The sequence below is a fragment of the Carettochelys insculpta genome, chromosome 7, assembly GCF_033958435.1.
Source record: "Carettochelys insculpta isolate YL-2023 chromosome 7, ASM3395843v1, whole genome shotgun sequence".
Lineage (NCBI taxonomy): Eukaryota > Metazoa > Chordata > Testudines > Carettochelyidae > Carettochelys > Carettochelys insculpta.
The window spans coordinates 52828882-52840970 of NC_134143.1; the positions used below are offsets into that span (position 1 = coordinate 52828882).

Genomic DNA, 12089 nt, shown 5'->3' on the forward strand with positions numbered 1-12089 from the left:
AGATAGTTCTCAGATCTTAATGTCAAATGTGCAGTTAATGCAACATTCAGAAACAAAGAAAAAAATCTGTTAATGTATATGACACGAACTAGCAGTTTTGTAAGCACACTGCTGAAAAGGGGACTTCTGCTATTATATATCCTATTTCTGATGGTCTATAAGCTACTTTAGCGTCCACAGTCTCAGCTGATGAGGTCACCACATATTTGGAGCTGATGGGATAAAATATAATTTTCTGGTTCTCCCTAGGTGAGATTCAAGAGGAGTGATTTGTATAGGCCCTTACACTGCCAATGACTTCATTCTAGAGAATACTAGGGGGGAAAAAAAAAAACAGAAAAAAAAGGGGCCGTGTTTTTGTTTACAATTGAGCTCTGGAAGATACTGTATAAGAACATAAAGAAATGTTTACACCTAAAAGGATACTTTGAAGATGCCACTCCCATATTTATTGTAGGAAATAGACAGTTCAACCTTGCTAAGAACTAGTTTAAATTTTGCACAGAAAAATCATCACTTCATATTTTTAGCTGTATAGGGACTTCAGCATACTGCAAATGTCATACTTCAAACTAGAGCGATCTCTAAAATTAATTAACTTGCAATGTGTCTCCCGATCATTCATGTTTGTTATCTATACTCTCAGAGGTGAAAACATAAGACAGACCCACCCACATAAATGGAAATCATTTCCACATACTGTACTGTGCAAACAATATATTCCTTTAGGAAGACAATGCCAAAAACTAGAGCAATTTTAGGCTACCTACTAACAACTGACTGCTGTTACAAGTTAAAGGTGATTTCTGTACATGTGTACACACCTCCTGCACTCATGAAGTGTGATGTGGGACAGATACTATGAAACATAATCAAAGTGACTCTCCCTTTGTCCAATCTAACAGGGACAATATGAAGTTTTGATAATTTTTCCTTTTGTTTTAGCCATTCAGACCTTTTGTCTTGGGATCTTACACAGCTCTTTGGAACCAACACATACAAGCAGCTTTCTATACAAAACGAGCAAACACGTTTTTAGATCATTCCCTCACAGTTGCACAAATCACAAACACTAAATTCTCAGAAAAGCAAGCAAGTCAGAGCTGAGGATGTAGATGGACCTTTGGTCTGACCTAATTTGGGCATGCATATTCAGCTTGATCATTTACAAACAAATTAGGTTTGCAAAAAATACAAATTGTATATAAAAGGCATTTTTGCATCTGTATAACACAAAGAGATGCAAATTACAATGCATGTAATTCAGGATGTACTTAGTAAGTCTTGACTTACCCAATTTTCTTTTTTGTTGATGTTAATAATTTAATTGATTGAAGGAGGAGGAATGACAGCCGAGATTCAAATATACCAACGAGTTTTATTACTTCATCTTTATTGAGGCTAGTAGAGGAGTCACTATGTGGTGTCTTCTCATCATTAATTTTGACATCTGCATTTATCTAAAAAACAAAGGCATTTCACTTAACCCAGCTAGAAAACTATATTTTGAAAGCTGGTTTAAATACTCAAACCTCTCTAGTCTGGCACTCTGTCATCTGGCATGATTTTAGTTAGCCAGACAACCACTTACCAGGAGTGTGACCAAGTTTCCCATGGTCCCATAAAGTTTTGTTTACAGCCACCCATCCTGGTTTTCAGTGCTCTGTGCTCTTATTTAGCTCTAATTTACTCCTAAAATGCCTTCTAAGAGTCCAGTAAGCAGCCCAAATGTTGGTAACGTGCTAGACAGCACTGACCTCCCACAGTCCAGCAAATTCTCTCATCCGGCACTGGTCAGTTCCCAAGGGTGCCAGACTAGAGAGGTTCAACCTGTAGTACAAATTCAACTAAATTTATTTGTTAATATATATAATTTTAAGTTAAAGGCTGTTATTCCATCTTGTTTATGGACTTGTTTTGCTAATAACTTACATCACCACTGTACACCAGTTATGTAAGGCTGGCTATGAAGATTTGCAAAGTAGATCTTATATGTACCATGTACTCCAACAAAATTAGTTATGAAAATAATGAGAAAGCTTGGGTTGCGGTACCTGTTGCTCAGATTGCCTGGGGCATTTGATAATGACAAACGTAGCTCACCATAACCAACAAAATTTACTCATTCAGCTATCAGGATCCCTACAATAGGGCTCAACTACAAATAACCTTCCAACTTTTTAACACTTCAGTGACATGGAGAATCTTGGTGCTAAAACATAAACCTTGTTCAAAAGATGTGTTCTCCAGAGGATGTAATGCTGTACTACAGACAACTATTACCACCAAAAAGGAAGGCCATGCCATGTTCCATTATATAAAAATGCATCAGTTCCAGTCAATTTCTGGAAAACAGTGAGAATTTTGGCTGGGATGCCAGATAACAAAGCTTGTACTGTACAATTTTTGTCCTCAACATTTTAATGCAGAACTTCAATTCTACTTAAAATTTGCAATTATTCTGGTACTGTCTGACAAATCAGAAGCTGAAAGGATTCCAGAATGGCATTAGCCTCAAAATATAAGATTGCGTAACTTGTGCTTTCTCTCCGGGCCTACAGATGGAACACATCGATAAGAACTGATCAGAGAGGTATTATCAGATACAGTGAAGAGAATTTAACAAAAATGTAAACTGTGAAAGCTTAATATTTAAAAAATAGTTCATTACAATTTTAAAAAACAGTATTTTATATCCAAATGAACAGGTATAAGTCATTACACAAAGTGCAAAGCAGCAGATAATCAGACTACTTGTCCTTTTGCTTACCTGTTCACATTCAGCTAAAAGTTCCTTTCTGATCAGATGGAATGCACACTGGGTCTTTATCAATATGTCTAGAGCCCCAGACAAAGTCTTTAATTTTCCAGCACTACTGTTTTGACCTAAAATTAGAAATATGTGAGCTCTGAACTAACACAGCTACTCTCATGCAAGGATCTCAGAGTGTCTTACTAAGGTATTACTATTTGTGTTACTGTAGTGCCTTGGAGCCCTAGTCAAGGGCAGCGAAGTACACACACAATACAGACAGCCCCTGCTTGAAGGAATTTGTAGTTGAAGTATTAGAAAACAGATGGCTACAGCTAGGGCGTCCATATCTCCCTGTCCCAAATACGGGACAGGGAGATATGGGCGGCTCCTCCCATATGCACCAAGCTCTGATCCCCAGGAAAGCGGCAGCCGCAAGCGCTCTCAGCCCCAACCCAGGCCCCAAGGGCCTAAATACAGGACAATCCGTCCCTTTTAAAAATTAAGGAGGGAAAGGCGTCCCAAATATGGGAGGGATGGTCAATGTAGATACATCTACGTACACAAAGCAACAAGAACTATCATTATGACTTGTCCAGCAGCCTAGCAGCTAAAGTATGCTTTTTTTGATGATAGGCACTGTGGAAAGAGAGACTTTTAAGGAAAGATTTAAAAGGAGGATAATACTTATGGGGAGAGCCATGTTTAAAAATTCCTTAAAGTGAGCAATGGATTAAAATACTCCTTTTCAAGGAGTGATGGTTGTGTCCCAAAGCAGTGGAAGATTACTTCAAAAAATAGACAAATGGACAGTAACAATTTTAGTGTAGTCATGGCTATGATGATCTCAGAATATTAGACAAGGTAGGTAACGTAATATCTTTTACTGGATCATCTTCTATTGATGAAGGAGACAAGCTTTCAAAGGGATCTTCTTCAGGTCTAGACTCAAAAGCTTGTCTTTGACATATTACTTTACACACCTTGTCTCAGTGACAATTTTACTCAGATAATTTGGGTAAAAGTTACCTCTCATATTCTTTATAGTCCAACTTACTTGCCATCTGAAATTCTGCAAATGCTACTCTTTCCAGTTGCACACGCAGGAGCTCACAAGGTGCGTCCTTTAGGAGCTGAAAAAGTTTCACTGCTTTACTGTAATGAAGTTCAGCTAGTACTCGATGCTGTTTCCTTAGATGCTCATCGCCAACCTGTAACAGAAGGACATAACATAGTAATATTTATGCATTCAGATAACAGATGCAGTGAAAAAACTACCAACGGGGCAGGGCACAGCCACAAATCAATCCCCTGCTCAATCTACAATCATGAAGTTTGAAAAAGAAATGCAGGGTTGGCAATTTCCCAGGAAAAGCTGGTAAATACCCATTTCAACCAGGAAAAATACAATTACTGAACATTACCTACCTATTTGATAACAGTTTTGCAGTAACATGGGCTGTGATTTTAATTAAAGGAAATAAAATGAAAATAGCATCAACCTAAAGCTGTATGCTATTGTTTCTTGATTTGGCGGGCTGGAGTGCACTTTTTCGCTTGAATTCAGTGAGAACTCAAATCAGAATATTCCAATCAGAAGAAGAAATGGAAGTCCACTTGACCCAATTTATGGCTATTTTGAGAAAATTTATAAAGATAGCAAAATCATTTTAACTACAGAAATTGCAGAAGAAAAGTGCATGGAACGGCAAACTGAGGAAACAGCAAAATGCAGTTGAAAGAATAAAAGATGCTGGAACCACTGACTGTGGCTAAAATGTGTGAATATCAGAATCAAACTGAGCATAAACTGATATTACTACTTTGGCACTGTCAAGTACATCAAAAGAAAGCTGAATCCAGGTAACCCAGACACAATGAAGATGACATATCACTTTTTAAAATCATAAATGGATAGGTTTGAAACAAAAACACTCTTTCAGAACTAAAAGTAACTTGAAAAAGAAATCAGTGACTTTTTTTTTTTTAAACACATCTACATGTAACAGGAAACACACTCGCTGCTCCTGCTTTCTGGTAACACAGAAACCCGCTTAGACTCTGCCAAGTAGGCAGCAGTGTTATGTAGTTTATGTTCCCTCCACCAGCACCTTACAGTTCCATGCAGCAATGCTATTTACAGTGGACACTGTATCTTAATCCCTCATCTCAGGGTCTGAGAGGACCAAACATCCAACTTCTCAGATCTCCATCAATCAGCTCAGTTATCCTTGTTTCTTTCCTGTCTTAGCATTTCCTTCTGGTTTCTTTTTAAATCAATATTTAGCTGTTGTGCTATTTAATTTTTAGATCCCCCAGATTTGCCTACATTAATGGGTGCCAAAACCACCATCAAAGTGCTGGCTCATGTGCTTATCTCCACCACACTGTAATATTTCCTTTTCTGCCACTGGTTAAGCAACTTTTTAAGGAATGATAGCTACATCAGGCCAGGGCTACAAAGCACTCAATCAAAAAGCTGGCAGCACATGAATTGAGATAACTTGAGTACAGAAGAGCACAACAAACTATGTGAAAAAGCAATTACATTATTACAAGACAGCTGGAGTAATGTGCACAATAACCCAGAGATATTTTACCCTATCTACACAGTTAACTGTGGTTTTTGTAACAACAATTGATATAGGAAGCAACAAGACCCGAAAGTGCTGAACTACATTGACAAGAGAAGCTACAGCATTAACAAACAAACTGCATTGTTGTGTTCTTTAACCACTGCTTGACTGACACTGAAAAAAGATGCAATACTGTGGACAATTACTTGGAACAAGATGATGGAGGGCACATAAGTTACATGTAGATGTGCACCACTACAACTACATCTACTTGGATAAGACTTTCTGCCAAATGCAATGATGACCTTTTGCAGATTTACACAAAAAAAAAATATTTTTGTAGTATCATCAGCCTGTAAACCTGGTTACAAGAGGCCAAGCATCTGTAAAAGCCCAAATTCCTGGTCACAGGATGGAACAATCGAGTAAAATGCCTGGAAACACAATAAAAACTGGCTGCCTTGTTTCAGGATTGTGAATGATTATAAGGTAGAATGTGACAAGAAAGTGGTCATTGTAATAAATAATCAGGGAATTTAATGACGAAATGAAGAACTCACTTCCAAAGCAACGTAAAGAAAGGTTACTCACCGTAGTAACGGTGGTTCTTCGAGATGTGTCCCCGTGGGTGCTCCACATTAGGTGTCGGGCTCGCCCGGCGCCGCAGATCGGATCTTCCAAGCAGTTTCTGCCGGACCGCGCATGCGCCGGTGCGCGCCGCTCCCCCGCGCACTCCCGGCCATGTGCGCGATCCGGTCCCCGCCAGTTCCTTGACCAACCGCCTCGGATGCTCCTGCAAAACACTAAACAGAGATCCGGAGCGGGGAGGATGGGCGGGTAGTGGAGCACCCACGGGGACACATCTCGAAGAACCACCGTTACTACGGTGAGTAACCTTTCTTTCTTCTTCGAGTGTCCCCGTGGGTGCTCCACATTAGGTGACTACCCAGCAGTAACCCAAGATAGGAGGTGGGTAATCGGATTATGTGCAGCTTGTCCCCGAGAGGACCGCTGCCGAGAGACGGGTATCCTCTTGGAGTACCCTGTGAAGGGCGTAATGTTTGGCGAAGGTGTCACAGGATGACCAGGTCACCACTCTGCAAATGTCTTTTAGCGCAACGCCCTTGAAAAAAGGCTGTTGATGCTGCCACCGCCCTAGTGGAATGAGCCCTGGGCGTGGCCAGTAAAGGAGTCTTTTTGAGTTTGTAGCACATTTTTATGCAAGATACGATGTGCTTAGAGATTCTCTGCGAAGAGAGACATTCTACTTTTGATTTGGGAGCGATAGAGACTAGGAGCCTATCCGTTCTCCGGAAGGACTTGGTCCTGTCCATATAGAAAGCTAGCGCCTCCCCACGTCCAGGAGGTGTAGGCGCGCCTCCTTGTTAGACTTATGAGGCTTTGGATAAACAAGGGTAAACAATAGGTTCGTTAGTATGAAAACTCAGAAAGAAACTTTAGGAACAAGGGCTGGATGCAGCCGTATGGTTACCGCCTCCTTGGAAAAACAGCGCAGGGTGGCATTGCCATAACTGCCTCAAGCTCGCTCACCCTGCGAGCTGACGTGATTGCGAGAAGAAAGGTCGTCTTCATCATAAGGAGGCGGAGGGAAACCGTGGCCAAAGGCTCGAACGGTGGTCCCCTTTTCGCATTAAGCACCAGGTCCAAGTTCCACGGAGGTGGAAGCGGTTTCTGAGGGGGGTATAGGCTTACCAGCCCTTTGAAGAACCTGGTAACCATGGGATGGGCGAACACCGTGTGCCCTTCCTCTTCGTGTCTGAACGCCAAAATGGCGGCCAGGTGGACCTGAAACGAGGATAGCGAGAGTCCTCCTCTCTTGAGGTCCAGTAAATACTCTAATATCACAGCCATAGGCACCGAAAGGGGGCTAGCTGTTTGGTAGAACACCATGCCGTAAAGCGAGTCCATTTCTGCTTGTAGGTCTTCCTGGTGGAAGTCCTCCTGCTACTTTCTAGGGCTTGCTGCACTTCCTCCGTACATGTGCTCTCTAGGGAGCTGAGCCATGGATTAACCACGTTTGTAGTCGCAGGCCTTGGGGGTGCGGATGCACTATGGACCCCTGGGCTTGTGTGAGCAGATCCAGCGCCACCGGAGGGGACATCGGTGGCCGGTCTGACATGCGCAGGAGTAGGGGGAACCATTGCTGTCGATCCCACGTTGGGACTATCGGGATCATTCAGGTTCCTTCCCTCCTGGCTTTCTGCAACACTTTGTGGATGAGCACTGTGGGAGGGAAAGCGTAAAGCAGGGGGCCCCTCCATGAGATCGCGAAGGCGTCCCTCAGGGACCCCCGTCCCAGTCCTGCCCTGGAGCAGAATCGTGGGCACTTCTTGTTGTGCTGAGTAGCAAACAGGTCTATCTGGGGAAAACCCCATGTGTGGAAAAATCGGTTGCAGCAGATCGGGACAGATCTGCCACTTGTGCGTGAGTGCGAAACGCCTGCTCAGCGGGTCTGACTTCACATTGCGAGCGCCTGGTAAGTACGAGGCTTTCAAGGTTATATTGTTGGCGATGCAGCAGTTCCACAACCGGACTGCTTCTACACATAAGGCACGGGACCGAGCTCCTCCTTGCCGATTTATATAAAACATGGTGGAGGTATCGTCTGTACTGATCCCGACTACCTTGCCTTTCATTTGGTCTTGAAAGTGTCTGCAGGCGTTGAACACTGCTCTGAGCTCCAGTATATTTGTGTGCAGTGACTGCTCCATGGAGGACCACAGCCCTTGCGTCACCTCTTCGCCCATGTGTGCTCCCCACCCTATGAGGGAGGCATCTGTAGTAAGAAAAACCAATACATGTGGTTGGTGGAAGGGTACCCTTGTTAGCAGGTTCCCGGGGTTTACCCACCATTGCAGGGATTTGCGCACCTCTGTTGTGGGCGACGCCATCCTGTGAACAGTGTGTGCTGCCGGTTTGTATACGCTCGCCAGCCAATGCTGCATGCTGCGCATGTGTAACCTGGCGTTCTGTTCTACGAAACGTCGCTGCTGCCATGTGGCCCAGCGGCTGTAAGCACGTCAGAACCGGCACCATAGGGCTGACGGTGAAGCCTTGCGCGAGGGAGCCGATGGCCCGAAAGCAAGTCTCTGGTAGATACGCCCTCGCTGTAATAGAATTTATGCGTGCCCCTACGAACTCTATGTCCTGTGTGGGGTCTATCTTTCATTTTGTCAGATTGATGAGCAGGCCGAGCGAAGAGAACGTGCCTGCTGTGACACATATTATGTGTAGTACCTCCTCCTTCGAGGCCCCTTTGAGTAGGCAGTCATCCAGATACTGGAATATAAATACCCCCTGTCTGTGCAGGTAGGCTGACACCACTGCCAAGGTCTTGGTGAAGACTCTGGGTGCTGAGGAGAGCCCAAACGGTAGGACCTTGTAAGTCGAGGGCTGCGAACCAATCTCCATCGTCTAGTGCCGTAAGGATGGAGGCGTTTGTGATCATCCGAAAGCGTTGCTTGCGCAGGTACCGGTGAGGCCTCGAAAATGTAAGATGGACCTCCCCGTGAGGAAGTACCTCGAGTAGAACCCTCTCCCTTGCAGTTGCTCCGGCACTCTTTCCACTGCCCCTACAAGCATGAGATGGTCTACCTCCTGCTTGAGCCTCGCTACATGGGAGGCCTCCTGGAGGTGGGCCCCGGGTGGAGGTCATGGCGGTGGGAGCAACTGGGAGGGGATGGCGTACCCCGTGGCTATGATCTCCAGCACCCATTTGTCTGTGGTGATCCTTTGCCACTGGTTATAAAATGGTCGGATGATGGCCTTGAGCACTGGTTTCGTGCCCTCTGGAAGCGAGTCCATGAGGGAGGTTAACCTAATGTGGTTATCGAAATTATGGTTCGCTAGATGCGCTGCGTAATTTGCCATTGGCAACAGTAGCGTGGAGGAGGAGTAGACCTTTCTGCCCAACAGCTCTAGCTTTTTGGCATGTTTGTCTGTTCCCCCACGTTGCGACGACTCCACCACCAAAGAATTTGGTTGTGGGTGGCTGAACAGGAACTCCATGCCCTTCGTCGGCACGAAGTATTTTTTTTTTTTTTTTTCGCTCTCTTGTGGACAGGCGGAATAGTCGCAGGAGTCTGCCATATCATAGTGGCAGACTCCAAGATTGCGTCATCAGCGGTATTGCTATTTTGGAGGAGGCCGGAGATCTCAGATTTTTGAGGAGCTTATGGTGTTGCTCTTGCACCTTTGCTGTCTGGATGCCTTGCGTGAAGGCCACCCTCGTAAAACAGCTCTTGGAACTGTTTGAGATCGTCCGGAGGATGGACGTCCCCCGGGGCCGTAGCCTCATCCGGGGAGGAGAGCGAGGAACCGCTGGGGTACATCTCTCTGGACCCTTCCGGTTCCTGCTGATGATGGTACACCCTCTCACTAGAGGTTTGCGAGGAAAAATCTCGGGGTTCCATAACCAGTCCCCCCTGAGATGCTTAAGTCTCTGTCCCCGGTCGCAATTGCCCTCGGGGGTACGAGATCGTTTGTAGGGATTTTTCCCTAGTAGATTGCCGATGGTGTCTATGCCCTGCGTGGTCCCAGCCAGGGTGAGGCTGGTTGCAGAAATGGAGAAGGGGGCTCCGGGTAGGCTGGGGGGGGACCCCTGCCTTTTAGTTGGAGTCTGCAACATAGCGGAGGGCTGTGAGAAAGCAACTCCACAGCCCTGTGCGGAGAGGGGCTGCAATGCCTCCTCTTGTGTGCAGTCTTCCCTCTCCCTTGAGGAGGTAACTCCGCCCCGACATACAGTGGATCCCGGCACCGTCCGCACCGAGCTCGGCACACTCGAAGGCGGTGCCGCACGTGCGGTGTCCTTCGGTGCCGGCAGGCTGCGTGCCTGCACGCTCTGCACCGCCGGTTTTCCGGGGGTCGGTGGTACCGGCGCTTGTTTAGCCGCCGCCCTGCCTGCGGTGCGGGGCGGCTAGCTGATTATCGGAGGCTGAGCCGCTTGCACGTGGCTCTCCGTGCCGCCGCCGATCAGCTGTTGCTGCGGCTGGGGGCTGCTCGCTCCTCCCGTCCCGCTCGCTGTTGCTGCCGGCAGGGATCGGGCTGGGGGGCATACAGGGGATTCCGGCCCCGTCCGCACCGAGCTCGGCACGCTCGAGGGCGGTGCCGCATGTGCGGTGTCCTCCGGTGCCGGCAGGCTGCGTGCCTGCGCGCTCTGCACCGCCGGTTCCCCGGGGGTCGGTGCCGCTGCCTGCGGTGCCGCCGGTACCGGCACTTGTTTAGCCGCCGCCCTGCCTGCGGTGCGGGGTGGCTGGCTGAGTATCGGAGGCTGAGCCGTTTCCACGTGGCTCTCCGTGCCGCCGCCGATCAGCTGTTGCTGCGGCTGGGGGCTGCTTGCTCCTCCCGTCCCGCTCGCTGTTGCTGCCGGCAGGGATCGGGCTGGAGATACTTTCCTCCGTTTCTGCGCTGATGGAGTGAGGGAGGCAGCTTTCCTTTTAAGGGCCCCGGAGGGTCCCTCCTGCTGCGGCCGCTCCGGCGCTTCTGGCTGGAGGGCCTTATGAAGAAGCAGCATTTTTATCCTCATCTCCCTGTCCCTCCGTGCTCTGGTTGTTAATTTAGCGCAGAAGGCGCATTTCTGTGCCACATGGGACTCCCCCAGGCACCTTATGCAGAGACTGTGCCCATCGGACACTGGCATTGCCTCTCGGCAGGACTCACGTTTTTTTAAAGCCTGAAGAGGACATTGTTGGTGAGTCTTTGAGTTTTTAAGTGGGTACTTAGCACCTTCTTTGTGCTGTTTTCCCCATCCGATGGCCTGCCTTAGCAGGAGGGCTGATGGCTCTAGCTCCTGGCCTCCGGCGCTTGTTACTGGGACTGGCTGAGCTGTCCCTCTCGTAGCTTGTTCGTTGTTGTTTTTTTTTTTTTTTTAACAAAATAACAACCGGCTAGCTTATAGTAGCCTAAGTGCCTGAAAAAAACTTTAAAGAAAAACAGATAAAGTCGTTGAATACGCTACTTGGCCTTAGCCTAGTTGGATTCCGTCTGCAGCCGACGGCGGTTAAGAGGAACTGGCGGGGACCAGATCGCGCACATGGCCGGGAGCGCGCGGGGGAGCGGCGCGCACCGGCGCATGCGCGGTCTGGCAGAAACTGCTTGGAAGATCCGATCTGCGGCGCCGGGCGAGCCCGACACCTAATGTGGAGCACCCACGGGGACACTCGAAGAAGAACAATTGCTACTGCATATGAAGTATTACTGGATTAACTGATGAAGGAGGATCTTGCACCACACAAAACAAAAGTACACGGAAGACGGCATGAGGCATTTCCCATGTTGTGTATGTGCACAACTGACTGTTCTCTCTTCCGTGGAGTACTTTACATTTATTTGTACAATCCTAAATTAATTGCTGAATCTCTTCCTTACACAATCACAATTTGAATGCATATGTAAAGCAGTATAATTTTGTGCAATAGCAAAATAATGTTAGAAAGCACTTTTTAAACCACCATTGTTTTAGGTTATTAAAAAAACAACACACTGATATGAATACAATTCTTTGGTTAGAAAAAAAATGGATTGAATGCCATGGAACGTGAAGAAACTGCCACTTTTCTTAGAAAGCAGAATGTATTATTAAACATTTATATTGTGGTAATGCTAGAGGCCACTATCAGGTTGGTCCCCACTGTATTAGGCAGTATGCAAATACAGTGACAGCTTTGCTTCAAAGAGCTAGGTCAGAATTTGTAGAATAAAATTCACTTCAGATTACACCAATTCGAAAGGTCACATGTACA

The 12089-nt window shown here is 46.5% G+C and overlaps 1 protein-coding gene across 5 annotated transcripts in view; it reads right to left on the minus strand.

Annotated features, from left to right (window-relative positions):
* EDRF1 (erythroid differentiation regulatory factor 1) overlaps positions 1-12089 on the minus strand; it is a 61115-nt gene that overhangs the window by 15459 nt on the left and 33567 nt on the right. For 4 of the 5 annotated variants that reach the window (XR_012646315.1, XR_012646314.1, XM_075000482.1 and 1 more), the window contains 3 exons: positions 3810-3963; positions 2771-2886; positions 1294-1460 (listed from right to left, as the gene is read on the minus strand). Coding sequence is in view for 3 of the 5 variants with exons in the window: in XM_075000482.1 (XP_074856583.1) it covers positions 1294-1460; positions 2771-2886; positions 3810-3963 (437 nt within the window). In the remaining 2 variants the exon portion in view is untranslated. Of the gene's footprint in view, positions 1-1293; positions 1461-2770; positions 2887-3809; positions 3964-12089 lie in introns of those variants that run through there. The other variant, XM_075000483.1, reaches the window with a different exon arrangement.